This window comes from Empidonax traillii, unplaced genomic scaffold (genome assembly GCF_003031625.1).
Source record: "Empidonax traillii isolate 1590-97213 ecotype Southwest subspecies unplaced genomic scaffold, ASM303162v1 scaffold341:size590984, whole genome shotgun sequence".
Classification (NCBI taxonomy): domain Eukaryota; kingdom Metazoa; phylum Chordata; class Aves; order Passeriformes; family Tyrannidae; genus Empidonax; species Empidonax traillii.
The window spans coordinates 212,356-240,348 of NW_020955534.1; the positions used below are offsets into that span (position 1 = coordinate 212,356).

The window sequence follows — 27,993 nt, forward strand, 5'->3', positions numbered from 1 at the left end:
CCCCAGATCCTCTGTCCTTTCTGTGCTTCTACAGATCATGGCCCAAAACTGCTTGGCCACTGCAGGAGCAGGAAAAGTGAACTTTGTTTTCAGCTAAAACTGAGCTGGTGATTTTTGCTGCAGCAAACAGAAGCTGCTTCCCAAGGTGCTTGGTTTGTGCTGCATCCTACACAAATGTGACAGAAATTGCCAAGAATCCTTGGCTGGGGTGGGAAAAGAAGCAAAAAAAAGAGGCAAGTGAGATCCAAGAACTTTAGCAAGTTGGTTTTAGTGCAAGGTACCCAGGTTGCCCAGCCTGGTCTCTTTGGGCCTTTTTAACACACTTGTCCTCCCTGCTCCAGAGCAGACAAGCAGAATGAGGCAGGACAAAGACAAAGCATATGTGTTGCAGGGTAAATATATAGGGCCGTGGAAAAGCTGGATCCCTTCCCTTCCTTTGCTCTGTCCCCTCAGGGGTTCTCTCGAACAAGACTCCAGCCTCCCCACTGAAGGTACACCACCACCCCCTGCATGTCCAGGGGCAGTGGGACTGTCCTGCCCTGCAAGACCAATGCATGCCAGCTCTCTGCAGCCAAGATTAACGCTTTCCTTGCTTCCGAGATGGTTTTTGTTCTGCCTTGGCACGGGACTAAATCAGATCTTGTGTAGCTCCAACCAGAAAGAGCTATAACTTGTTTAATTCTGAGATTTTCTAGCAAAAAATAAAATTGAGACATCCATCAAAAATTTAAAATTACTCTCATCTCAGAGCATCCAGGGTCTCCTTTCAGGCTCAGCTTGCTGTCTGGCACTGGAATAACCCAACTACCTGCAGGCTATAGCTTGTTCCTCGCTACAAGTGCCCAAAGTTCAGATAATTTTGGACTGAGGCTGTAGTGGGGAGCATGAGACCAAAGAACAAAGTGCTGCCAAAACACACACAGAACCAGGGTGGTAGTTGCTGCAGATATTCTGGAAATTATTCTCAATGTATCATACTGCCTGCCACGTACATACCTCAATATACATTTTGCTGACAGGGCATATGTCATTATACTCCATAATTCACTCCTGGATACTATATTATAAAGTCTTTAAGAACTTTGCAGGACATTTATTAAGCACCACTAAAGACGCTCAGCTCCCTCAATCCCTCTCAGTATTTGTGTTGTGAGAAGTCCTTAAACCTTATTTAAAACCTTATTTTCTTAACAGTAAAACAAGTGAACTGGGACAAGGCAGTGAACGATTACATCTCACCACAGCAGACCCTGCACCCAGCACTGACGAGCTGGCTCTGGAGAGGGAAGTCACCAAGGCAGTGCCAATTCCACAGGAGGAGCCACATGCCTGCCACTGGACAGGTTCAGCAAGGCAGCCTGAACACCTCCAGCAGCTGCACAACCCTGCCTCCCATTTCTGGACTGGAAACGTTGGACAACACATACACTTTTTCCCCACTAGTGGGCTATCACACATATTTGATCTAACACACCTACGTGCTGTCTTCAGGAGAGTCATTTTGTGGTGAAAGTCCTGGAGGGACCTTCGCTGAGAGCATGAGAGCGGCTGCACTCCTTTCTTTACGGGGCTCAGAGGGGCGGTTCCCACGCGGGTTCTCCGGGTTCACCTCGACACAGCCCCTCACACCTTGGCTTCCACCTTATGCAACAGCACGACCACACGAGGCCAGTGCCACACAAAAGGTGCCAACGCACCGATTTCCTCCAGATTTATGTAGTTATTGTGTCAACTCTGCATCCATCAAGCAAATCTGGTGAGCAGGCAAGTTAATCACCGATTAATTACAGATTAGCAGGCGCAGAGCCCCTCACGCCACTGTCCTAAGAAGGGACAGTGTTGCATAGCTTCCCCTGCTTGCCTCAGGCCTGGAGGGCAGCGTGGCCCGGGGGCTGCCAGGGGGCCGCGATCGGAGAGCAGGAGAGCCCCGCGGGCAGGGGGTGAGGGCCGGGGGGCCCGGCCGGGCCTCAGCCCGTCAGCCCGCCCCCGCCCCCTCAGCGCAGGCCCCGCCCACGGCGCGGGGGGGGCGGAGCGGTGCTCCCTTTGTTCGGCCGCGGGCGGCGCTGCCCCTTTAAATGTCCCCGCCCGGCCCTGCCGGCGCGCCGGGGAAGGCGCCGCGCCATTGGTTACGGCGCCGCCTCCTCATTGGCCGGCGGGAGGCCGCGCGCGTCCCGCCCCCCGCGCCCCATTGGCGCTGCCGGCCGCCCGTCCGCAGCGCGAGCTCCTGAGTGGGCGAGGCGGCGGTCCCTGGAAACAGTTCCGGGAAACCCCGCGTGCTGCCGGGGTCGCGCCGCCGTCCATGAGGAGAAGGAGGAGCGCGCGCCATTTGCCGTCGCTGCTTGGGCCCGAGCTGCGCCGCGCCGGCCCCGCTCCGGTGAGTGCCGGGGCCGCCCCGCGGGCCGGGGGCGCTTCGCGGCCGGCCCGGGCGCTCCCGCGCGGGCCCCGCGGCGGGGCGGGCGGCGCGGGCCGCGGGCAGGCCCGGCGCGGGCGGGTGTGGGCCCGGGGCGCTGGAGGAGCGGGGCGGGGGCCGCGGAGGGGCCGCTCCACGGGCCGGGCGCGGGAGGGGGAACGGCGCCGGGGAGGGGCCGGGGGCGGGCCGGGGTGGGGGGCGGCCCGCTCCGCCCCGCCGTGCGGGTCAGGGGTGCATGTGACGGGCGGCCGGGCCGCGCTTCGGCGGGTTGGGGCCCTGCGCGGGCGCTGCGGGCTGTGTTCGGCCCGCGGGGACCCGGAGCGCTCCCGGCAGCGCTCCCAGCAGCGAGCGCGTCGCTGTCGCAGCGCGTCCTCCCCTCCGACACAGCGCATGATGAGATAGAGCCGCTGCAGGGAGGGACGGACGGGCGGCACCACCCGCAGCGCTCGGGTCTGCGCTTCGGCCAGAGAATAACGCTTGACAAATGCTCGTAACAGGAATTCTCCAGAGTTTTGTTGTTAAGACATTGTTTCTCTTAAATTAACTTTTACCGAAGGGCTTTATTAAACCTTGAAAATTTTGCTTAAATGCATCATTATTAAAATTAGTAAAGACTCTAGTTATTGGGTCTGAGCAGCGTTCTTACTTGTCAGTATTTCAACGTGCTTATCTACTTTAGTACATAAGCTATGCTGGACTGCTCTTTATGAAACACTCTGTTGGGTTACTTTTCCCATGGATAGGGAAAGGATCCCGCCAGCACTTCCTGTTGCAAAGGGCGTTAATGCTCGTGAAGCTGGTGGTTTGGTTTTTTGTTTGGTTTGTTTTTTGTTTTTTTTTTTTTTTTGTTTTTTTTTTTCTTCGAGATGACACTTTAACACCGATTTTTTTTTTTTTTAACTCCTAGAAGTAAAGGTAATAGAACCAGAATTCTGCATCTCACAGTAGAGGGTTTTTTAACCTATGCAACCTGTGATGGTTGCAAACGAGCAGTGTCTGCTTGATAATTCTGCATTCTAGAAATTGTATTTCCCAAGAGTACTTCATATCCCCTTATCTCTCAGTTTTTCTGTGTAGGAGTGAACACTATTGAAATAATGCTTGAGCCTCCTGCTAAGACTCAAGTTCCTAGTTTTGTCAGAAACCCCCAGTGTTCCCTGCTTTCTTAGGCAGAGATCTGCAAACTTCTTCGAGGATAACTTCTTCAGAACAAAGCTCATTTTTGTTAAGTATTGTTCAGTACAACTCAAACAACTCGATGAGCTATGAATGGCCAATTCCAGAGAGAAATGAGCGTGCACAGATTTTATGTTTCAGGTTAGGAAAACATAGGAACTGTGTAGGAGGAGGATGTGATCAGTGTTGTGTTTTAATGGCACTGATGGGCATCTTGCTGACTTGCTGTGCTGAAGTCATCTCTAGAGATAGCTGTGTGGGTATTGAAGCAGAATTTCAGTTTCTCTGAGGGCTGTGCTGGTCTCTTCCTTAGCATCATGCCGGAGGTTCTGGGGTATTTTCATTGCATGGGGCTGTGGATTGAGGAAGGCTGAGAACTCTGTGCTGGAGGGGTGAGGGTGCCAGCGGTGTTTTGGCATAGATAGTGAGGAACCCTGGCTAATTTTGTAAAGGTCTTCAGCCCGCAATAACTTATTAAATATAAGTTTTCTTATCATTCATTCTAAGAAACGTTTATTAAAGCATAATTAAATTATTAAAATGTACTTTCTGTGATTGAATAAGCTATGGTATGAAAGAAATGGCTATCGTGTACAAAATAAAAAGGTCTGCCCTTTTGTACATCCCTTTGCATACAGAAGTGTTTGTTAATGAGTGAGGTGTTAATAAATCCCCAGTTCAGTCTTTAAATGTGAACTCTTATCTTCCCCCCACTCATGTGTTTATCTTCCTGTTTTGACAAGAACGTTCTGTAGTGTGAGGCATAAGTAAAGGGATGATGCTTGTTTTCTTGCGTTCAATTTAACAAACGCCCCCCAAACTTCCTTCAGTGTTGTTTTTAATGTGGTATAACTTCACTGCTTGACACAGATAGGATGTTGGATAGAAGGAGCAGTAACATAAGCAAGCAGAACGACTTCGATGCAGAGTTTTTGCGTATGAATTAATTGATTTCCTGTGCACCTGAGCATAAGTTCGATTCCTGTGTGAAAGTAAAAGTTTTCAGCAGGAGGCTGAAAACAGTAGTGGTGTATAATCACTGCGAAGTTGGTCATAGTAGTTTGAGGTACTGTGCTTTTGCCAGAAATTGCCTTTCCTGCTCATTTCAGCTGTTACTAAGCATGTTTTGAGTTAACTAGATTGAATTTATAATTAATTGGATGGAGTTATACTTAGATAGTCTGTAGGTGGCAACCTCTGTTAGAGGCATGGTATAAGATACAGGGAATAGTAACATGGCTGTTTAAGCAGTGATTGTCAGATTGAGGCTGAGATCAGATTTCTCTTTTCAAGATGCCATGCACTATCAGGCTCAGGTCTGTGCTTGGTTTTTTTTGTTTTCCAGGAAAAAACTATTTGAGCCGTGTGAGTTATGAAACACTGGAAGTACGTGTAGTTTTAACTTCCTGCTTGTCATATGAGGGCTTAAAAAGAGGACTAGGCATTTTGTAAATGACTCTCTCGAGATGCAGGAATTCTGAGCGAAAGACAGTGAATGGCTTAAAACATGTTCTATATCATAAAGTATTTATGGTCTTCAGGAGAGCATTGTTGGAAACAGTGTGAAGCTTGAAACAAGCCCCTTTCCCGCGGGCACAGCTGGGAGGTGGTGAAGCTAGGTAACCCCTCAGGCACCAGAGGGAATTCTCCTTGCCTGTGTAAAGTTGTCCCCGATTTGTAGTACCTCTGCTCATTTGGTAAGCATGGTTTTGTGTACGCTGTTTTAAACTCATCCATTTCTGCATGTTTTAAAAACAAATACATATCCCGCACATACTAATCCACACAATTCTTGACTTACAATCCACCCTTGAAATGTTTTCCAGTGAGCCAGTCTCCCTGTGTAGTGGATATTTGCCCTAGAGCAGATGAGAACCCCGAGCTGCTCTGCACGCCCGGGCTGTCCCGCTGGGTCACGTGGGCACCCCGCGCATGCAGACACACACAGCGCTCCTCTGGTGCTTTATGGGGCTTTTAGCTTGTTCTTTAGAGGAGAACAAAAATGGTAGTGAAATCCTGGGGAGTTTTACTTACTGATACAATTAAATTAAAAATTAAAAATATTTTTCTTGTCAGCTACATCTAGCTCATGTTACATTGAGGGGGAGCTAAGCAGCCTTTCTCAGTTATGACTTTCACCCACATATATCTGCTGAACACAGAGTGCAGATTCAGTATTTTAAGTGGTGTAATTTTACTTGTTGGTAGTCTTCAAGGAAGAAAAGCCAGTTTAATCTCAGATTTCAGGCCAGGCTTACAAAGCCATTAGGGAATCTATTGCTATAACTGTGAAAAGAAATATATTTCTTCTGGATGCTCTCACACCCTGAAGGCCGTAACACTTTCCACAGTAAATTTCTTTAAGAAAACCTTTTAAATTAAGTTCGTGTGACAGGAAATAGTTAAAATTTGAACACTCAAATGGAATGTGCATTGTTTTTGATTTTAGTTCTTCATGAGGACACTAATTCTTAAGTGAAAAAACCCATACAGCCAGTGAATTAAGATGCAGAGTCTTAACTGACATTGTCAAAAACATTTGAGCTGTAGTGCTGTGGAGTATTTTCCTTCTTAGGGGTTAGATGTTCCCCACACTGATGTATGTTTGTGGTGAAGGCAGATACCTTCTCCTGGTGTTAGGCTGTGAATCTCACCTTTCGGAACTCCAGAGGAGATGTTTCTGCCTGGACACACAAGAGCTTGTCAACCCTTTGTTCAGTTATAGGCAACACTGGGAAAAGTGTTAATCTTTTGGGTATGTGACACTTGAAAGCTACTCTGGGTTCACAAAAAACTGTTCATGAGCATCACCATAAGCCATTGTAGTTCAGAAGGTCCTTGCAATTGTTTCCAATAACTTTTCTGTATTTAAGTATTGCCAGAGTCTCTCAGTTCTTTTGGGTTTTTTTTTGTGTACAGAGAAGACAATTATTGTGTAAACAACTGATCTTATAAAAGGCAGTAAAAAGGTGAACTCAAAAATACCCCTGTCTGTGTATCTTCTTTGTGTGTCTCAGCCTGTGGGTTTTTGAGAAGAGGGGTTGAGAATATTACTGTACCCAAAGCATTTTTGATGTAAGGAAGCCCCCCCTCTGCCCTGCACTGTTTCACGTTTTGAGATCTTGCTGAGACTCTCTAACAAGCAGGCACAGAGCTGAGTTTTGCTTTCTGTGATGTTTGTAACCTATAGAAGGTTGATGTTATTAGTGTTTTGAGAATTAATACCTGTACAGGTAGATAAGCGTTATTGTAGGCTTCGGGTAGCGTGTTTTTTTCTTCTGTAATTAGGCTACAGTCAGAGTTGCTTTTAAGTGAACTGAGTTGGTTAGAAAGCAATTTCTCTTTGTCAGGTAACAGAATATATGTGTGAACATACATATATATGCTATGTAGAGATGGAAAACTTCCTTTCTTTTGCTCACTAGTGGCTTAAAAGAAGTGGCATCTGACAAGAAACAGTGTGAGGCTGTGTTACATCTGTAAAATTTGCCTTCAAGTTAAGACAGCTTTAGTAAAATCACTACTCTCTGAAGAAAAATTATTGGTTGTTTTTTTTTTTTTTTTTTTCCTAGGCCTAGCTTGCAAATCATAATGCTGTCTTGCAACAGGTTCATGAGCTGTAGTCTGGAAGGGTTGGGTATACAAGGAACTGCTAGAGGTGTGGTTATGCTTTGAGACTTGTTTTGTAGCGTAGTAAATAGCTCGAGGCTTCAGCATTTTTTAAAAAACCTGTTCTTGAATCATCTTCATACCTGTTTCCCAGTAGGTAATTGCATTGCTCCAACCATGCTGCATTGTCTACCTGGTTATCATTTGCTTCTGCTCATTGACTTCTGCCCTATCGTTTAAAGCCTGAGGCTTGTTTCATTTCTGACCTGAACAGCTGATCATCCTGATGTTCTCTGCTGGGTAGTTGAATTGTCTCTTGTCAGCCTTTTTATTTGGGAGCACTAAATATCAGCTGGCTGGCTAATTGAGAAATTGAAACTGTTTTTAATGAATTGGGCAAAGCGCACTGGAATTGTCTGAGAAGATAATTGTGCATTTTTTTGGTGCACTTACTTGGAATCAGTTATTTCTGAAAGTAAGTCTTTTAATACAAGAACTGAAGATGCTGCAGTCATGGCTTCCTTTTAAACCAATAAGGTATATGTTATTAAAAAAGTAGCTGGACTGATTTGTAGAGCTTGAATTTGAGGGAATCTGAAAGCATGGAAACTGTTGTGTTGCAGCTTCAAATGACAATGTGCTTTAGAGTGCAATTCTCCTGTTTCTGTCCTCGAGTTCTGCCAGCACCGGGTGGTAGTCTTGTGCAACATGTTGGGTTTGAAGGAAGACATGGCAACAAGCCAAGAAAGTGGAAAGAAGCAAACAAGTGTTGACATTTTTATATCTTAAGCTACCCTGCAGGGTTATGTGTTCATTACATTCTAAACAATTGTTTTAAAAGTAGAGGAATGGGAAACGGAATAGCAGTAGCTCTTGTGAGTCTTTGCTGAAGGTTGTTATTACCATGTCCCCGTACCTTCCAGCTGCTATGGTAACCAGTAAATGACAATCGGCAGATGAAGTTTAGACATCGTCATGTACATGAAGTACATTTTTTTAAAAGTTATGTAAATTCTTCCATGTACATTTTCCACAATACTAAGGGTTGTACTTTCTTTTGAAACTTAGATCAGCTGCATCCAAAAAGTATTAAATAAAACTTTTGATACAGGTGATTTGCAGCATGTATACAAATTAGTTTAGATAAATCATGCATTGTCCTACAAACTAGTTATTTCTGGCTTATTGTAATATAGCTCCTGAATTTTTTCCAGCAGCATAATAAAATGGCTAATCAGGTGAATGGTAATGCGGTACAGTTAAAAGAAGAGGAAGAACCAATGGATACTTCCAGTGTAACTCACACAGAACACTACAAGACACTGATAGAGGCAGGCCTCCCACAGAAGGTGGCAGAGAGACTTGATGAAATATTTCAGACAGGTATAATATGCATTTCTTGTTTCTGATTGGTTATGAAAGTGAGGGCATACCATTTTCAAATTTTTATAGATTAAGGTTTAAAAATTCATTGTTTTTGATCTGTGTAGCTCTGAATGTTTTGCTACTTTGACTTCCCTAAAGGCCAATTGGGTTTGACATTGATAATTACTTGACACATCTTTAGAGCTGTATGTGATATCCTAGTTGCTGTAGGCACAGAGCACTAGTTCCTTAGACCTTTCCAAATGAAGATGTATGTTTGCGCATACTAAACTGTACATATTTTTTTTCCTTCAATCTGAATCATCATTTTGCTTTTACTTATCTACTGTCAACTGCTCACAGTGTTCTAAAACACTCAAAGGCTGGATAGGTGACTTAGTGAGGGAAGCAACTAGCTTGTCTTGCCTGGGACTACATTTGAATTGAGTCTGCCTGTGGATTTTTTGTTCTCTCGTTCCGAGTGGACAGTTTAATCCATGTTGGTTATTACACTGAAATGTTCAGCTTGACACTAACTGCTTTTTAACAAAGTTGAGGACTAAGCTATCTAGCAAGTCGAGTAATACCTTGCTGGTAGCAGGTGGTCTCTGCAACTTCTAGAGAGGTTTCTTCATATACAGAGGTTTTGCTATTTTGTTTTTATAACCACCCTATTATTTTGTCCTATAACAGAGGTTTTCTTTTTCCTCTTTAGAGTGTGTTCTGTGAACAGATTTACAAGAAGCAGTAGAACTGCTCTATGTGCTTATCTTGAATGCCTTGGTGGCAAGATGTCAGTTTTTGTTGAAAAGAGTTAAAATTCCTCTGATTAAATGAAGGCAGTTCAAAACCAAGACCTTATCAATCCTCAGTGTGATACTCTGGCTCACGTGGGTGATGTCTTTTGGAAGTCATTCACAGTGAGCTTTCATCGAGCCTTTACCAGCTTTTATTGGCTTTAGAGATGCACTTTCCACCCGTGGGTCACAAGGAGGTGCACTTGATGGTATGAGAGAAGGGTAAAGGCCTGGGCAGAGGAACTCGTGGGGCTCTAACATGTGTTGCAGTTAGGTTGTGTGGGGAGTTCTTAAGGAATTTCAAAGCTTTTTAGCCCAGAACCTGATTACCAAGTACAGTTCCACTGCATGAGTAACCTGAAAACATTTATTCACACTTCATTAATGCCACAGAAGATGTTTGCTTTTTGCAGGGGTTTGTCAGTGAAGTAAACTACTTTTGACACCCAAGCCAAATTTGGGATTGAATTTAGGGATTTTTAATCTGCTGAGGACTTCAATGAAAGATACAGGTGCCTTCCAATATGCAGGATCACTTCTGAAATGTAGTCCTTGGGCTTGGCACTACTGTGCGTTTTTGAAATCAAGTAGCAGTGAAATAATCTGTGCATTTTGGAGATCAAGCTGTTGCAAAGTGTGTGGAGTTTTTGGTATCTGTCCTAAATTTGGATGTATCATTTAAAAAGTACAAATCTTAAAATCTGTTTCTCACACTCCACAGCTTATGCAAGTGCATTACAAAGGGAAAAAAAACAACCTGTAAAGATCCTTAAAAAGAAAAACATGCTTCAGAACTGGTCCAATGTTTCTTGGGGGAGTCTGTACCTGTAAAATTAACATTAGCCTTTTTGGGTACATAGCAGGGCTCAAAATAATACCTTTTTGAATTCTGGCTCTTGGAACCGCACAGAGCAACAAAATGAGTTAAAAATCCCCCAAACAGTGTTTAATATTTGCATGGAGTCCACTGATTCCTGCTTTTTTGAAGTTGGAGGAAAGAGTGAACAAACTGTTTTGCTTCCTAATGTTTTGTGGGGTACAGCTTCCTGAGTATCTGATCATCAGTTAGGTAGCTCCTCTTTCCCATGCAGTAGGGTTCCTGTAATGTTGACGGTTCAGCTTATTCTAGAACAGCTCAGTTTGAGAGAAGGACGTGTGAAATTTAAAATGAAAGACAAGTAAACAAAATTCAAATTATTAGAAGTGAGCCCAAGTTCATTGTTTCAGACGCTGGTGTGTAATACTGCTTTTATGCAGCAGATTGCATTCCTGAATGTTAGAAAACTGTTTGACATGGGGTATAATCTTGCACATCAGCTAGTGCTTAGGTATATACATTTTAATTTAACTTTTTTTTCATTGTTGTACTCATGTTCTTTCATATACTTTTGTAGGAATATGTAATTAAATGTATAACTCTGTTGCTATGGAATGTAACTTTTTGACTTTAAAAGCAAACTGCATAGTTCTTAGTTTGTATGACCTTCAATAGAAATCTGTAACTTCTTTATCTTTAACTTTTAGGGTTGGTAGCTTATGTCGATCTTGATGAAAGAGCAATTGATGCTCTTAGGGAATTTAATGAAGAAGGAGCCCTCTCTGTATTACAGCAGTTTAAAGAAAGTGACCTGTCGCATGTACAGGTAAGGTGAGAGCTCCAGGAGTGTGAGCACATAAGTGTAACTGGTGTTCTGGCACTACTGGCAGGAGAGCTGTAATTTAGAAATTCACTGATGTTGCTGTATTCTTGTATTTCAAACCCAAATCACGAGTGTGTTAAAATTTGCCTTAAATGTGTTGGTGTTTGAGCGCGAAGCAAAAGCTCCCAGATAATAAAAATGAGCGTGCAATTGAGAAAATGGCTTAAAATTAGGACTTTTTCAATCTGACAAGTTTATTCAATTAATTGTTGGATTTTCCTAAATGATTCTTTTGACATCTGATTTATTGCATTGGCTTGAAACGCCTCATGGTGTGGAGTATAAAATTCACTGGATTCCCAGGGCTCGTCATACACACTATTGAGTTGTTTTGTAAATTGTATCTGCAGAACAAAAGTGCATTTTTATGTGGAGTTATGAAGACCTACAGACAAAGAGAGAAACAAGGCAGCAAAGTACAGGAATCAACGAAGGGACCAGATGAAGCAAAGATTAAGGTAACAGAAGATACTGGTTATTCTGTACTACCTGATAAATGTCTGTACACAGACTGGAGAAATGTTGGATGTACTTAAAAAGCATCGATACCACTTGGATAAGTATATTGACACTTGTCTTTGAAGAAATTTATGCGTGATACTGATTCTAGGAAGAGTGCTTGTTGGAAGTGCAGGTCTTTCTGGTCACACAATTGCCAAAATATCGATATCTATTTAAGAATTGTCTTAGTTGTCCTTTTATGTGAAATACAGTATGTTGAGCCTGGGTGACCATTTCAACAAGAACAAGGTATTATATACTAGGAAAGGCTTCTGTTTTGCTGAGACCTGAGTACAGAGTGGGCAACGATAATGCCCCGGTGTTCTGGAGTTCTTGGGTTGCATAGGAAATGGAAAATAAGGGAAAAGACAAGCAAGTTCTTTCCCGTGACCTCATAGCATGAAACAAATGTTGTTGTTTATGATGTTTTTGTAAACCTACAGAATAACAGGGTTTTTTGTAGGTTCTGTCTCCTATATACCTTTATTTTAACCCACTGCCCTCTCCCCTGTAACTAGTCTTTTTATTTTTTTTCAGGCTTTGCTAGAGAGGACTGGTTACACTTTGGATGTAACTACAGGACAGAGGAAATATGGAGGCCCTCCTCCAGATACTGTATATTCTGGTGTTCAGCCTGGCATTGGAACAGAGGTTGGTATACACAGACTAATCTGATGGTTGTTTTGTATGTTTGTGCAAACCTATAAATAGGAAATAAGTGAAAATAAACTGTATTACAAGTTTAATATATTGTGGAGGAAAGCATTCTTCTGTGTGTGTCTAAATCAGTCTTTCTTACTCCTCAGTATTCTATAAAAGACAGGAAAACAGGTTGAAGTGGGGAAAAGCAGGTGGAATATATTAGGAAAGGCTATGCAAAATTTCTTAAAATGTAAAATAGATCAGTAAGTCGTCAGACTTCATGGTTCATTCTTAAGCTTGTGGTCCGTGGTTCAGTAAACGTGTGACTCAGAGCTATCTGCCTTTATTTACAAGAAATTGAATTTAAGCAGTGCTACCTTGCTTTTATGCAGTGTGCTAAAAATGAAAAACTCGGGTATTGTATAAAGATACTCAAAAGTTTTGAAGTGGACAACTGAGGTTAATAGTAATTAAGGATTTGTTTATTTGCTTTTGTTTCAACCTATATGAAAACATCCTTGAGGATTGCAGGGATGGATAGTGAAACTACCACATTAAAAAGAGGCCGTGTGGCATGAGTGTTTTGGTTGTTTGTTTGTTTTAAATTTCTGCATTTAGAAGGTGACTTAGAGGTTGTTCACCAACTTGGCAGTGTTGCCAGAGTGATTGTGTGATGTATACAGTGTCATTTAATTGCACCAGGGCTCAGTGACGCAAGGAAGCATCTCTTTACCGAAAGGTTGGTCGGACACTGAACAGGCTGAGGGCTGATCAGTGCCCTAGACCTGTCAGGGTTTGGGAGACACTTGGACAGTGCCCTTAATAACACACTTCAGCTTTTGGGCAGCCCTGATGTGGTCAGGCATTGGACTGATTGTCGTAGATCCCTTCTAACCCTTTTATTTGTGACTGAAAGTCCTTAACTACAGCGCTGAAGTATCTTGTCCTGTGATGGTTTGGGAACTTCTTTAGGAAGTTGCAGGAAAGCTGTAAAGTTGGCTGTACTTTTATGCTATGAAGAGTGTGTTTTATACTCCTAAGTTTCCTGAAGCTAGAATGGGTAACTTGTGGAAACTCCTGGAAGAACAGAAATGCTTCTCTGTGAATCAGCATTAGAAGCTGTAGCCAACCCCAGACAGCTAATTACAGAAATGAGACCTCCACCAAATGACTGTATTGCTGGCATTTTGTGGGATTTAAAGGCTCCTTACTGACCTAGACATGTGGTTTGGCTTGACAGGCTGAGATGCTGAATACCTTGCTGAAACCGGTGAAATTTATGAAACTTATTAAATATAAATTTATGAAGTTGCTGAAATTGTGTGAAATGTAGGCTTTAGCTCTTGCTGTTGAGCTCTAAGGCATAGTAATCAATTTAAACAGGATGCTAGAATCTGGTGGTAGGCAGAGCATGTTTGCACAGAAGTGATGAGATCATTGTGGGCACTTCCCCCCCCCCATGAGGTGGGTGGGGTTTTCTTTTTTGGTGGTGGGTTTTTCCTTTTTTTTTTTTTCCCTTTTGAGAACCCCTTCTTTTTTGTTTTCAGCACTTCTGGTTATACAGGGGTGTATATGCTTCTTTTCTAGTGTTAGAGATAAAAAATTAAAAAAACGCAAAACAGTATCACTTTGGATTGTGACAATGCATTCTTGGTGTCACTGATGTCAGTAATGGCAAACTTCTGATTTTTGAGTATACCCAAATACTGTTACTGATTTGAAGAAATGTACGAGGTAGACTTTTCTCCCTTCAACATGCATCAGGTCTTTCTGCTATTAATATTTGTGCACCAACTAATTTGTCTTTTTAAAATATAAAGTTGAATTCATTACATGTTAATTGTAGCTTTAGCTCTCAAGATGTAGTTGAACATTGTGCAGTAAAGCTGCATTGATTCCTGATAAATAATCTTCTGAGTGTTCAGCATGTTGGACATTACCAGACTGGCACAGTGAGCACTTAGCTGAAAGGATTAGGTGGGTGAAGCAGTCCCGTGTATTTTTTCATGTGGGTGAGTTTCAAGAGCAGCTGGACCTTTTTGGAATGTTTTGGAAGATTCTATAATAAAGACAAAGTTACAGCTGTGCAGAAGCTTTTGGAGAAGAAAATGATGGCAATAGGATTTGATAGTAATATTGAGTGTTTGTTTTACTGAAGGACTTGATGCTTCACTGTAAAGTGTTTTGCTTTAGTGAGGTCACATGATGTTGATACTTGGAGACCTGTTTGGTGTGTTTATTGATGAGAATGCAAACAGTTATTTGGGTATTTCCTTCTCTCCTTACACTCACTTTGTCATTTGCGTCTTCAAACATTAATAACTGCTTATCCTGAGGGGCTTTTGCCGTGCTTCATTTTGCTTAAACACTTACCTATTCTTCAAGCAAGTGGTTTTGTAGTTTATGCTAAACACTTTGAATACTCTCACACTGTTGTGTGTGTTTTGGAGACTCTTCTATAAACCACCAAATTAGATTAAAGAAAACAGTCCACCTCTTGAATATCTTTCAATTTATAGATTAGTTTTGCATCCTTTGAGATGCAATTCTGGTTATTGTCAAGAAGACGCTTAGAAGCTTCACAGTAAGGATGATTTCTAAAGGCAACGCTCATTTTCCCTGAAGGAATATTAACTTAGTGATGGTGTTAAAAAATTAGAATGAGTCCTTGAACTGAAAGATAATAGCTGATTCACATAACTTCTCAAGCTCTGCTTAGATCTCCATGCTGATTGCTAATTGTAGTTTATGATTGTTCTCTTTAACCCCAACTGGCAACCAAGCACCACACAGCTGCTTGCTCACTTCCCCTCACCCTGTGGGGTGGGGAGAATTGGGGAAAAAAAAATAAACGTCATGGGCTGAGATAGGAACAGTTAACAATTGAAACAAAGTAAAATAGAATGGCAATAATAACAGTAATAAAGGAAGAGAGAGAGAAGAAAACCCAAGAAAAGCAAGTGACTCACAGTAGTGTTGCTCAGCACTCACTGGCTGATGCCAAGCCTGTCCCCATGCCATGATCGGCCCCTGCTTGGGAGCAGCTGCCCCGGTTTCTGTACTGGGCAGGTACTTGGGGTGTGGAATATCCCTCTGGCCAGCTCAGGTCAGCTGGCCTGCCATGCTCCTTCCCAGCATTTTTTTTGTGCCCTTCCTCACTGGCAGAGCATGAGACACAGGAAAAGTCCTTATTTGGGGTAAACACTACTCAGCAACAATCAAAATATTATCATGTCATAAACGTTATTCTCTACTGAATCCAAAACACAGTCCTGTACCAGCTACTGAGGAAAAAATGAACTCTATCCCAGCCAAAACCAGGATGATCATTTCACTAAAGTGTATATGCAAGCAGTGCTGAAAAAGGAATTTTTTTTTATTCCTAAATTCCATTTCTTATACAAAACTATGTGAAATAGTCTTACTGTGATTTGAAATAAGCCAGTTGTTCAGCAGCACTGGAGGAGGCATAGATAGTAACATCTACAGAGCCATTTCAGTAACTTTTGAAATTAGTACAGACAAGATAGGGGGAGATAGTGTTACAAGTGCTTTATTAAATTCAGTGACAGCAAAGAGGAGTTTTGGTTGTAGTCCACTACTGGTCAGGGATGATGGAGCTTTCATGCGGTCAGGACAAGCACTGCAAGTTCCAGTTGGATAATGCTGGGAGGTGAACACTGTCTGACTTCATGGGCAGTGTCTAATGAGCTTGAGTGGTATTTGCCAAGCGGGTTAAAGTACAGTATTTTTCACTCCTGATCTTTAGTTTACTGACTGAGGAGCTTTTACTTGTTAAATTCAGGAAAATTGACGGATCCTGATTTCACAGAGTCATTAAGGTTGGAAAGGACCTCTGACATTGAATAAATCCATGACTGAACACCACCTTGCCAAGTAGTCCAGAGCATTGAATGTCCAGGGATGGTGACTCCACCATCTCCCTGAGCAGCCTACTCTCTCTCTATATATATGTGTGAAATTTTTCTTTCTCTTTAATTTAGAGAAGGGGGAGGGGGACATGCAGATGGCCTGTCAAAACTGTTTACACCAAAAATGAAGGAGGTGACTGATGTACTTGATTTCTGTCCTTCACCTTCTGGTATAAGTGAATATAATAACATTTAAGACTCGATTTGAAGAACAGGAGGCTTCACTGGTAACTGTGCAATACCAGCCCTTTACCCCACAGCAGTAGGGATGGGGGAAAGTACTTGCCAAAATCAGCACAGTACAGCTAACATGAAAAAAATGATTGACTTCATCTGTCCTGATTACTGGATTGGTTTCAGTTTATGGAGGGATCTCCAGATAAAGGAAGTTCTAAAGTTTTGAGAGACTTCCATTTCAGTGTTTTTCAGTGATGTGAAAGAAGAACTTGAAAATTCTGTAAGTAGATTATTTGCCCACAATGTGCTAAGATGATGTGCAAGCTGAGTACATCTGTGGAAGAGTACAGATTGTCTAAAATGGAGGAGTTCCTACATGTCCTTTTCAGGGTGGAGTTTTACCGGATAGATGTGTGATAAACATCTTTGAATGTCATCAAAAATGCAAAATTTTAGCCCTGTGAACTTCCTTATGGTATTTGCTGCTTTATGGACACAGGGTCAGAATTTGTAACAAAAAGTGAAGGAAAGGTTTTGAGGCCAACTTGTAGTCTGGAAAATGTTATGGAAAATGGGGCAATTTAAGCTGCTTTATCCATAATAATTGGAGTGGGAGCAATCACATACTGTAATAACTAACTCAGAGGCAGTGGTATAATAAAGTCAGCAGGAGTTGAGGTGGACAAAGCTGGGTTTAGTAAACAGATGGGATGTTGCTTCTATACTGGAAGAATGACAGAGTTCAAAGGTTTGTGCACCGTGACAGAATTCTTGTCCACTTCGGTTATTTTTTTAAAAATGAAGATTGTAGACTTGGATGAGATGAAGCAGTTGTGCAGCCTATATTAATTAGCAGTTAAATCTGACATACAGGGAAAATTGACTGCAAAGCATAGGAAGAAGACTGTTAACAGGGGAGAGGTTTTGAAGAATCTCTTGCAGTGCTGCAGTTCACTTCTGTTCGCTTGTAGTGACAACAGAAGAGACTCGGTTGTTGAAATAACTGAAGGATGCATCATCTTGAGTGCAAAGTGGATTGCACCCCTAAATAATGCTCTGTAGAATTGTTCAGGAAACTGAAATTAATTATGAAAAGCCTTAACTGAGAAAAATTCAATCTTCTAAAGTGGTAATAGGGAAGAAGTAAAATGGAGTACTTTCTGCAGGTCCTTTAGGAAGCAAACGTGGAAGAAGTCAGTCTCATGGTCAGTGATTACAACAAAACCCCAGAATACATGCAGTTACATCCTACTGAGACAAGATTTTTTATTGTTTCACTGATAATATACCTGTTTCCAAAGGTTTTCCACAGTATGCTCATGTGGGACTAAAAAATGAAACATGACATCTGATACTTACGTTCTTTGGTATTTCAGCAACTTTATTCGAGCTTATCAGTATCTCTGAAAAAAAGCTGCTGCAGCTTTCTTCTGACCTGTGCAAGATGCTCACCTGCTGTTTGTCATGTTTAGTATTGTTCTTGTAGTTCATTAACATATTAAGTATCCAGGCTCAAAGCAAATTCCTCTAAATGGGAATTTCTCCCATAGTTACCTGGTTCTCACATTATAAATGGAAGTTACTCTGGGATGTAGGTCAGACATATATGTATTCAAATTAAAGCCTTAATTCTGTTTCTCATGCTGGCTCCTAGAGTATATTTCCTGAACTGAGCTGTAGTAGCAGTCCTGTGGAAAAGTGAGTGAGCCAAAGAGACTGCAGAGATAGTAGGATACAGAAGCTTTCAGGATGGTAAATCTTTGGTAACTCATTGGCAAAATAAACTTTGGATTAGTATTGTTTCCCTCAAGTCTTCTGTTTTGGCGTGTCACCTTCAGTCTGTGCTGGAAGCAGTGGCATCTGAACACAGGAATGTAATGTGGACTTCTTAAAACCACTTACAGTTTGTAGAGAGTTCAGCTGACGCTGTCACTGACAGAAGCAAATTGGAGTTCTGTCTTGCACGTCTCCGTGATGGTATCAGGTTTTGTCTTTAAAACATGAATTTTGTAACTAAGTGTTCTAGAAGTAATGACAATGGAAATACTTGTCTTGAGGAATATCTTAAGCTTTCTAGGAAGATGGTGGGGAAAACCTGGTGGGTCTGCCATTAAATTTTCACTCACTCTGATAAATCAGTTCCTTCTGCCCCCCTGCTCCCCCCCAATAACTAATAATAAAAGTTCAGTCAGCATTCACACTGACCTGAAAAAGGCTAAACTAAATGAAAGAAATGTTCTGGAAATGGAATTCTGGGAGTATCTGTATAACATAAAGAAACATCTGAAAGTTCTGTCTTTCCTTTGGAGGAAAGTTTGTGTTCCATGTTTTTCAAATCAAAGTCATGTTCTCCTCATGGGCTTTGTTGCATTGGTGCTTACATGGGCATGCTGAGTGTCTCTACTTCTGAAATTCTGCAGTGCCCTTAGTGCCGGATATGCCTCACTGAGAAGGAAAAGGTTGACTCACACCTCTTTTTTTTTTTTTTTTAACTACAAAAAATATTTGAAGTTAAAATAAATAGAATTTTATCTTACTGGGTGTTTGGAATGTTTTCCTTGTATTAGCAACTCAGAGGTTTTGAGAATTCAGAGGAGAGCTGCAGTCATTAAACAGCCTGGAGGGCTCTTTCTAGGGAGACCTCAGCTGAAGAGATTAAACTCCTTAACAAAACTTAACCCAAGTTTATTGTAAGAAATAAAATCACAAGAACTCCAGATTTTCTCAAACAAATATTAAACGTTCAGTTGGTGGAAGCTGAAACAAATAGAGACAAGAAACAAGATTACAGTATATATTCAAAGTGGATAATGTGCATTAGGCAAATAAAGGGATTTTTGTAGATTTATTTTTCTGTCTCTAGCTTTCTGAGGAAGATTAAGTTACAGAGTGATTTGAGAATACTGCAAGAGCAAGGAAGTGCTTGGCCTGCTTTAACATAGGATGCTCAGCTAGATAGGCTGTAAGGTCTTAGTTTTCAACTGCCAAAATTAAAACCAGGTAAGAACCATTTACCTCTTCAGTAGTGGAAATTCACAACCTCTTTAATATAAATAACAAACTGATGCTTTCTGTATGTAAAACTTTGTATGAGCAAGGGGAGGGTGAGAAGCCTTGGGCCATCCAGTGACAGTGACCACATCCTGTGCTGCCTGTGGTGTTGCTGCTGTGCTGGTTGGTGCTGTAGTGCTCTTCCTTTCCCGGGAACTTTCAAGTAGTAAAAACAAGTTTGGGTTTCTGAAAACGCTTTATTTCAAGTGTCCTCTTCCTTTTTAGGTTTTTGTTGGTAAGATTCCCCGAGACCTTTATGAAGATGAATTGGTACCACTCTTTGAGAAAGCTGGTCCAATATGGGATCTGCGCCTCATGATGGATCCTCTTTCTGGTCAAAACAGAGGTTATGCTTTTATTACTTTTTGTAGTAAAGATGCAGCACAGGAAGCAGTCAAACTGGTGAGTAACCTCCTTTCAGACAGGACAAGACAAAGTAAACAGCAAACATGTTGGTAGCCTCTTAGGTAATATAGTCTTTGAAGTGTTTCCTTAAAGCATCCATTGACAAACTCAATTTTACTTTCTTAAAATATTGCCTCCTGATTTCATTTAGTATATACAGGTATTTAGGACTGTTATCTGCTGCAGCCTGCCAGAACACTTGGGTAATTATGGTAAGAGTGTACTTGATTCCAGCTGGAAAATACATCCTTTAAGATTGACTGTGTTCAAGTTCTAAGTTTCATCACCATTTACTGTAACAAGCTAGTTGGACCTGCCTTGTTTAGCTGTTGCTGCCATAAAGGAGGTCTCTGTTCCTTTGGTGGTGCCCGTGGCCTGTTGTTCTTGCCTGTGGCAGTTTGCAGTCTGCTCCCTGCGTGGAAGCCTGGCTTGCCTGCAGCTGTGCAGCTTGGAAAGGATGTGGAGCAATCCCGAGGGAGTTCAAGGGAGGGACTCCGGTCTGGCTGGGGCCTTGTTTCTGCCTGGGAGAAGGGAGTAGAACTGGGCAGATCAATGTGCATCTCCCAAGGTTTTGGATAGGGCTGTGGAATACTGTGTGTACTTTGAACCAAAACAGCTGAAATGCTTAATCTTACTTGCCTTAGCAGAATTCAGCTGATCCTGCATGAAGAAGACAGGTAAAATCTAAATGCCTTAGTTAAGGTATTGGGAGCAGGGAAACCTGAAACCTGGAGAAACTTAAAGCAATTCTGTTGTGTTGTAAGGACTTCATTGCCTTAAATGTGGCAGCATTTGTTCCTTCAGATATTTGAATGTATTTTAAAAAACTTGCAGTTGTTATGTTAGGGACTAGGGATTGCTTGTCCCTGCTTAGGCTGGTTTTTTTCTTTCTAGAACCTGCTTGGAAGTTTTCTGAAGGAGATGCACAAAATATGTCTTTGCAAGTGATTGCTTCTGGGTTTCAGTGTTTGGAGTCAGTGAATATGAGTTACTGTCATTTATGAAGGAAAAATTGTTTTGCAACTTCTTTCTTCTTTTGACCAAGTTGAAGGTGCTCACAATGGTTGCTTTAAATATTTACTGATTGAGAGAGATGAAGGGGAAGACAGTAAGGCGATGGGAATTGTAGCGAGAGATGTGCCAGTGTTAACAATGGTTTAGTTCCTCAGGAATATGAAGAAGGTTCCTGAAGGTATTTCTGTCATCTGTAGGGCTTCATCTCAGCTAGGGCTAGAATGGCTGGAAACCTGCTTTTAAAGAATTGGGTGAGATTTTCAGGAGCTGGCTTATGATCAAACATGCATCCTCTTCTGCTCTGTTTGAAAATTCTATGTAAAACAAAGATCATGTCTACTTAAATATTTTTTTTTAAAGGTGGAACTCTTGTACCTTGAAAGACCTATTGAGAGTCTTGGTATTCAGGGTAATCCAGCTGTGGATTACAAGCATGAAGCAGTGGGCTACATTTTTTTTAATGAAAAGTTTTAAAACTTGATGATAAAGTTTTCTAATCCTAGCATGTACAAGGTCAGAAAAATGCCTACTGTTGGGGTTACGAAGGGAAAGGAGGTGACATGCTGATTTAGAATTTGATTATCTCTGCAAATATTCTCACAGTGTTCAGAGTTATCCAAGGAAAGAGGGAGAACTCGCAGTATCTATAACGCTGTGTATTTGCTTATTGATAACAACAGCAATGGCAGTGACTCCCAGCACAGGAAGTAGTCACCAGTTTCTAGAAAAATCTTTCAAGTCTGAGATAAACAGTAGGTGAATGAATTTGCCCCATGCAATTTGTATATGTTACATGTTTTCCTTTTACATCAGTTGTTTTTTGTAGCTTTCCATTCAGCAGAACTTCTGACGTTTTGGAAATTCTGAACTTGGCATTGTTCTTCCAAGTGAATGCTGACACAAAAACAGCTGTTCTAGAAATTTTCCTGCAATGCTGATTCAACATGCTATGTATAAAAGTAGCAAAAGATGAAGAAAATACCTGATTTTATTATCTCGGGATATTTTCATGCATAGTATTGTGGATAAAGCAAATTGATGGCTTTTTCTTTTTTCAGTGTGACAACTATGAAATCCGTCCGGGAAAGCACCTTGGAGTATGCATCTCTGTGGCAAACAACAGGTTATTTGTTGGGTCAATTCCAAAGAACAAGACTAAGGAAAACATATTGGAAGAGTTTGGTAAAGTCACAGGTAAGATTTAATAAGTTTTCCATGTGTTCTCAGAATACCATTCAATCTCTGTTTTGTCGGTCTAGTTCTTTGACAGATGTGTTCAGGTATTTAAACTCTTTCCAAGCTGGATTCCAAGTTGGTTTTGTTAGGAATGTTGTGTATGAAATATATCTTATATAAATAATATATCTTATGAAATATATCTTATGTAAAGGGAATAATGTTTATTTAACTGATGGTTGAGTGAATGAAGTTGTAAGTTTACAGTGTGAGATGGAAATGGCTCAAATGAACTCAGAAAAAATTAAGGTCTTGATTCCGTTACCTGTTCTTCAACAGCTTCCTGTTACTGGATCTACAGGAGGTTCTGCTGTCAACACTGAGAAGTTTTTTGGGGAACCTGAAACAAATGCATTGCTGAGCAGTGATGGGGAGGAGGGAACACTGAATCTGTTTAGAGGGAATATGGCAGCCTAACTTTGTCCCAGTTTTTCAGCATTGTTCCCCAGTATGTGCAGCAAGTAGGAAGAAATCAGCTCATCACTGCGAGGGTGCTTCTGCTTTAGATAAGAGATTGAGTCACTTGCTCTTGTTCTGGTAGGAGAGTTTTAACCTCCTGCTTCTCTTTTAGGATTGCAGTTTATTAGTACTTCAGGGAAGTGGTGAAAATAGAAGGTGAATATTCATTTACTTCTTTCTCTTCTTTTTGGAGAGATGTGGAAGAAATTCCCTCCAGGTTCCCCAGGAGGCAGGGGAGAGGCCATGTGTTAGTGCTGGCTGCTGTTCAAAGATGTAAAAATGGTAAAACAAAGTACAGAAAACCTACACTGTGTGAACTGCTTAGGTGGATGTTTTGCAGGGCCTAAATGTGAGGTTTGTTCTGGAGAACTTCACCTCCTAGGTGACCTGTTTCTGGGTAAATTGGATGGATTTCTCTTATTCATTTTGCTTTTCTTGTGTTTTCAGGTCTTAAAATCAAATTAATTACAAAACACAAAAGAAGGCATTTTTGGGTAGACTAGACCTTTTTCTTTCCTTTCAAAGCTCAGTACTAAAGACCTGTTTTTCAGAGGGTTTGGTGGATGTAATCTTATATCATCAACCTGATGATAAAAAGAAGAATCGAGGATTCTGCTTCTTGGAGTATGAGGATCACAAGTCAGCAGCACAGGCTCGCCGACGCCTGATGAGTGGGAAAGTAAAAGTCTGGGGAAATGTTGTGACAGTGGAATGGGCTGATCCAGTAGAGGAACCTGATCCAGAAGTCATGGCAAAGGTCAGTAAAGACTTCATGGGATGCTCTTGTGTTTTGGGAGGATTATTTCTTTGTGCCATAGGGATGAAGATTTGTTCCAGCTGAGCAATGTGAGATTTGAGGCACAAAAAGTGCTAAGAGGGCACAGCGTAAGCTGTGCAAAGTGTGGCTGAGTTGCCATGGGAAGACACTGGGAACATGCTGTTAACATCTAAACTAGTGGTGTGCAGGCTTATCCTGCTGGATTGACACATCAGGCTGTGCATTATCTGCTCTGGCTTTAATGAATGCCAGGTGGGTATTGCATAAAACTATTGTCCAGAATGAGAAGAAGGTGAAGTTTGGTGTGGGGAATGATGGGCTCTTTATCCTGGTGTTTTGGGGTAACTCTTTTACTGTCCTTGAGTCTGTTACTAAAATTTTACTGGGATTTGTAGCATCCCAGAAGCAGAAAATCAAAGGAGGTTATTCTTCTGGTCATGGAAGGGAATAGTGGAAGGAGAGAAGTTGTAGAAACTTCATACAGGTAACTGCAAGGCATTTTTGCAAAACAGGTACAGAGTTAATACTCAAATTTCTTCATGCAGCAAGGAAGGGAATAATATCTTGCTAGTTGGTAGTTTCCTTTGAGGTTTGACTTTTAAAGATTACAGCTTTTGTTCTCTTTTTTTCACCAGGTTAAAGTTTTATTTGTAAGAAACTTGGCCACTACTGTGACAGAAGAAATTCTTGAGAAGTCCTTTTCTGAATTTGGAAAGCTGGAAAGAGTAAAGAAGTTGAAGGATTATGCTTTTGTTCATTTTGAGGACAGAGGTGCAGCAGTGAAGGTGGGTTGATTATTCTTTCCTAGCTAAGTTGATGTAAGCAGTTTCTTTTGTACAAATGGTTTTTAAGAAATTTCCTTATGGTAAATACCTCAATAAGACAAATTGTAGAGCCCACTTAATATTAAGTTCCCATTGTGAGAATTTTAACGCCAATAATTTTGTTCCTGTGATTTCAGTAGCTAGGAGGATGTGAAACTTGAAAGGACAAAACTGTAGCAAGTTAACAAGTAGACTGGAAAAGAGGTGTAGAGCAATGCAGGAGAGTCTAGAGAAGAGGAAAATAAAAAGATCAACCTAGACAATTTTTCTGAGGAAACACTGGCAGAAGGTATCAGTTGTCTCTTGAAGACCCCTATTTAAAGGCTGTGTATAGCTTTGGAGTGACACAAGTATCAAAAATTGCAAGGTAATGAAAAAATGCCTTGTGAAGTGGAGGAGAATAGTGCTGGCACTCCCATAATGCATTACCTGTTTTTAACTCTTGTGTGCCCACAAGGTTTCTTAACGACTCGTTAAACACCGAAGGTCATTACTGTAAGCTTCAAAGTTCTCTTTGTGTTCACCAGCTGCTGAGAAGGTTGTTAATATCTGGTGTCTGTACTTCAGGGTACTGAATTCTATAGAAATGACTGCATCTGGTTTCTAAATCCATAGTTTCTGGGGGGAGGAAGGAGGGGAGGAAGCGTGTTTTGCCCCTGGGAGTTGTGAAGCAGGTATATTTTATGTGGTGTATGTGGCTACAGGGACAGTTCAAAGGCTCTGTACTTGACCTTATTAATTTTATAACCATTTAATTGCTTGCAGTTCTCCTACCCACGAGATTAGGTTTTAGAGTTTTAGAGTTTGGCTTTAGGAGGAATGTCACTTCTATTTAATGAGGTTGAGGTTGGCTTGAATGGGTTTAGATCATGTCTAGGTGAGGACAGGAAATTGTTGACAGAAGGGGTAAGTCATCAACAGCTCTGGGTTTTTGTAGTATATCTATAAACACTCTCCAGCCCCTTCCCATGACACCTTTCTGCTAAATACTCCGTTAGATTTCAGCAAACAGAAACCTGTAGCAGATGAGAAAAGACAGATCAGATACATCACTAATGCTCATCTGCTCTGAGACAAGCTGGAAACTACCACACCTGCCCTATGGGACTGGTTCATGGCCACTCAATTGGTTTATGAATTTTGTGAGATATTTTTGTGTGTATGGGTGTGTTTTGTTTTTGAATGAGATGTTAAGGTATTTTTGTGTGGAATGTGTGGAATTGGCTCATTGGTTCCATTATCTACTGATTTTCACGTTCTTGGAAATTAATTGCCACGATTTCAAAGTTTTTGAGGCACGTAGCTGTAAAAACATAAAAAGTCTTCATTAATGCAAATATGAATAACCAGAAATGTTTAATGCAAAGCAGATAACTCCAGGTGAAGAATTGGGGGGTGAGGTCCTAATTGTACTTTGTCTCTATGTATTAAGTTCTCTTTGTGGGTGCATTTGATAGTTAAAAATTGCACATTAATATTCTGGAGGATTTGTGGCTCGCTTGATGAGAGCACCAAGTTTCAGTAATTTTTTTTTCCCCAGCCTCAAGTATGTGTCCTCAGAAATACCGGATTTTCTCAGAGGCACTTCACTCACGCTCAGCTAGCTGGGAATCCCAAATGCAATAATCCTGGTGCTCTACCAGGCTTTCAAGTACACTGAATGCATCAGTGTGAGTAGTGAGAACGTGTGTATTTTGAGGTTTCTAAGGGATATAGGAATAATAAGTGATGGTGTTATATCTGACTTTTTAAAAATTATGTTTAATACGTTTTAATCCAATTTTTTTACCTTATCTGAAGATAGAACATTTTTTTAAAAATGCTGCTTCGCTGTAATTGAGATGTAAGAGTGATGTGTAGCATTCTGTTTGTGCAGCACAGAAGCAAAGCACGTGGCAACAGCTCACCTTGGACAAGCCCAACCCTCTGATTTCAGTAAGTTTTAGTTTCATTTTGAATGGAAACAAATATTTAGTTATTTCTCTTCTGTTTTTTGTACAGGCTATGAATGAAATGAATGGCAAAGAAATAGAAGGGGAAGAAATTGAAATAGTGTTAGCAAAGCCACCGGATAAGAAAAGGAAAGAACGTCAGGCTGCCAGACAGGCCTCCCGGAGCACTGCGTGAGTGTCACCCCTGCACTGTGGTAACACTGCAGAGAAAATCCTGCTGGAAAACGTGGGCTGGTTTAGAAAGATTTGGCTTAACTTTTCTCTGTGTTGTGTCTTATCGAAAGGGGCAAGCGTATACTTTGTCTTGGGAGGCTTTTGGAGATAAATAATTGTGTGTTTCTTTCTCTTACTAGGTATGAAGACTATTATTACTACCCTCCACCTCGCATGCCACCTCCTATTAGAGGCAGAGGTCGTGGAGGGAGAGGTGGATATGGCTATCCCCCAGATTACTATGGCTATGAAGATTATTACGATGATTACTATGGTTATGACTATCATGACTACCGTGGTGGCTACGAAGATCCCTATTACGGCTATGATGATGGCTATGCTATAAGAGGAAGAGGAGGAGGAGGAAGGGGTGGGAGAGGTGCCCCTCCACCACCTAGGGGGCGGGGAGCACCACCACCAAGAGGTAGAGCTGGCTACTCACAGAGGGGGGCACCCATGGGACCGCCGAGAGGAGCCAGGGGGGGGAGAGGGGGTCCGGCCCAGCAGCAGAGAGGACGCGGTGCTCGCGGAGCCAGGGGCAACCGCGGGGGCAACGTAGGAGGCAAGAGAAAGGCAGACGGGTACAACCAGCCCGATTCCAAGCGCCGCCAGACCAACAACCAGCAGAACTGGGGCTCCCAACCCATCGCTCAGCAGCCGCTCCAGCAAGGTGGTGACTATGCCGGTAACTATGGTTACAATAATGACAACCAGGAATTTTATCAGGATACTTATGGGCAACAGTGGAAGTAGACAAGTGAGGAGGGATTGAGAATATTGGAAACATAGAATTGGCTATAGCTCTACATCCTTCAAAACAAAATTGGCTTAATGTTTCATCCTTCAGTAGCGATTGGCTGCCATTTGTATTGGGCTGAAGAATCACTCTATTGTGTATATACTCGAGTCTCTTAGTTTTCTTTTTTCATAAACGCACTTGGACATTACTGGGCTTGCAGAATTCCTGAACTCCATATGGGGTTTCAGTGCTTTTATCATTTTAGGCTTCATTTTAGCAGTTTAAAAGCAGGAATGGCACACTGTTCAATCATGATTTTGCAGAACCTCTGGTTTTGGACAGTTTTTTTTTTTTTTTTTGGATTTGGGATAGACTACATAGGAGTATGCTGTACATAAAAGTAAAAGCTAGTGCTTTGTCTTAGTAGTTTTAAGAAATTACAACAAATTAAGTTTTCTTGTATTGAAAATAACATGATTGTATGTTTTGCATTCCTAGAAGTAGGTTAACTGTGTTTTTAAATTGTTATAACTTCACACCTTTTTGAAAATCTGCCCTACAAAATTTGTTTGGCTTAAAACGTCAAAGCCGTGGCAATTTGTTCCTTGATGTGATTGTATTTCCAATTTCTTGTTCATGTAAGATTTCAATAAAACTCAAAAATCTATTCAAAACATTACCTATTTCAAATTCAATTGTGTCCTAAAACATTATTTCATTGGTAATTCTTGTGAAAAACATTGTTTTCAAAGTACAACTGCCTATGTGAGTGATCAAATTCATGCAAAATTTCCTGTGCTTTCCAACATGTAGCACTGTGGACATCAGACTGAAAACTAGGAGAAAATGCAGACAGCCCAAAAGGCACTCTTTGTTTAATTGCTGTTCAATAATTTATCAGCATCTAATTTTGAAACTTTTTTTCCTTTTTAAAAGTGTTGAATTGTATCTAAGCATTCACAGAGATCCAATTTAAACCTAATCTTCTAATGTATCGTGGAGAAGGAAGCAGA

At 41.4% G+C, this 27,993-nt stretch overlaps 1 protein-coding gene across 3 annotated transcripts; it reads left to right on the forward strand.

Moving 5' to 3' along the window:
- Positions 1-2,244: 2,244 nt before the first annotated feature.
- Positions 2,245-27,659, forward strand: HNRNPR (heterogeneous nuclear ribonucleoprotein R). 3 transcript variants are annotated; one of them, XM_027892198.1, is made up of 11 exons: positions 2,247-2,374; positions 8,413-8,578; positions 10,882-11,000; positions 11,408-11,515; positions 12,096-12,209; positions 19,586-19,762; positions 21,838-21,973; positions 23,026-23,231; positions 23,888-24,037; positions 26,078-26,199; positions 26,382-27,649. In XM_027892198.1, the coding sequence occupies exons 1-11, from the start codon at positions 2,300-2,302 to the stop codon at positions 26,992-26,994; spliced, it is 1,986 nt and encodes a 661-aa protein (XP_027747999.1). In that variant the 5' UTR covers positions 2,247-2,299; the 3' UTR covers positions 26,995-27,649. The 3 variants fall into 3 exon arrangements, with proteins under 3 accessions (XP_027748000.1, XP_027747999.1, XP_027747998.1); XM_027892197.1 differs by having other exon boundaries at positions 2,261-2,374; positions 8,410-8,578; positions 26,382-27,659; XM_027892199.1 differs by lacking the exon at positions 8,413-8,578 and having other exon boundaries at positions 2,245-2,374; positions 26,382-27,659.
- The last annotated feature ends 334 nt before the right edge of the window (positions 27,660-27,993 follow it).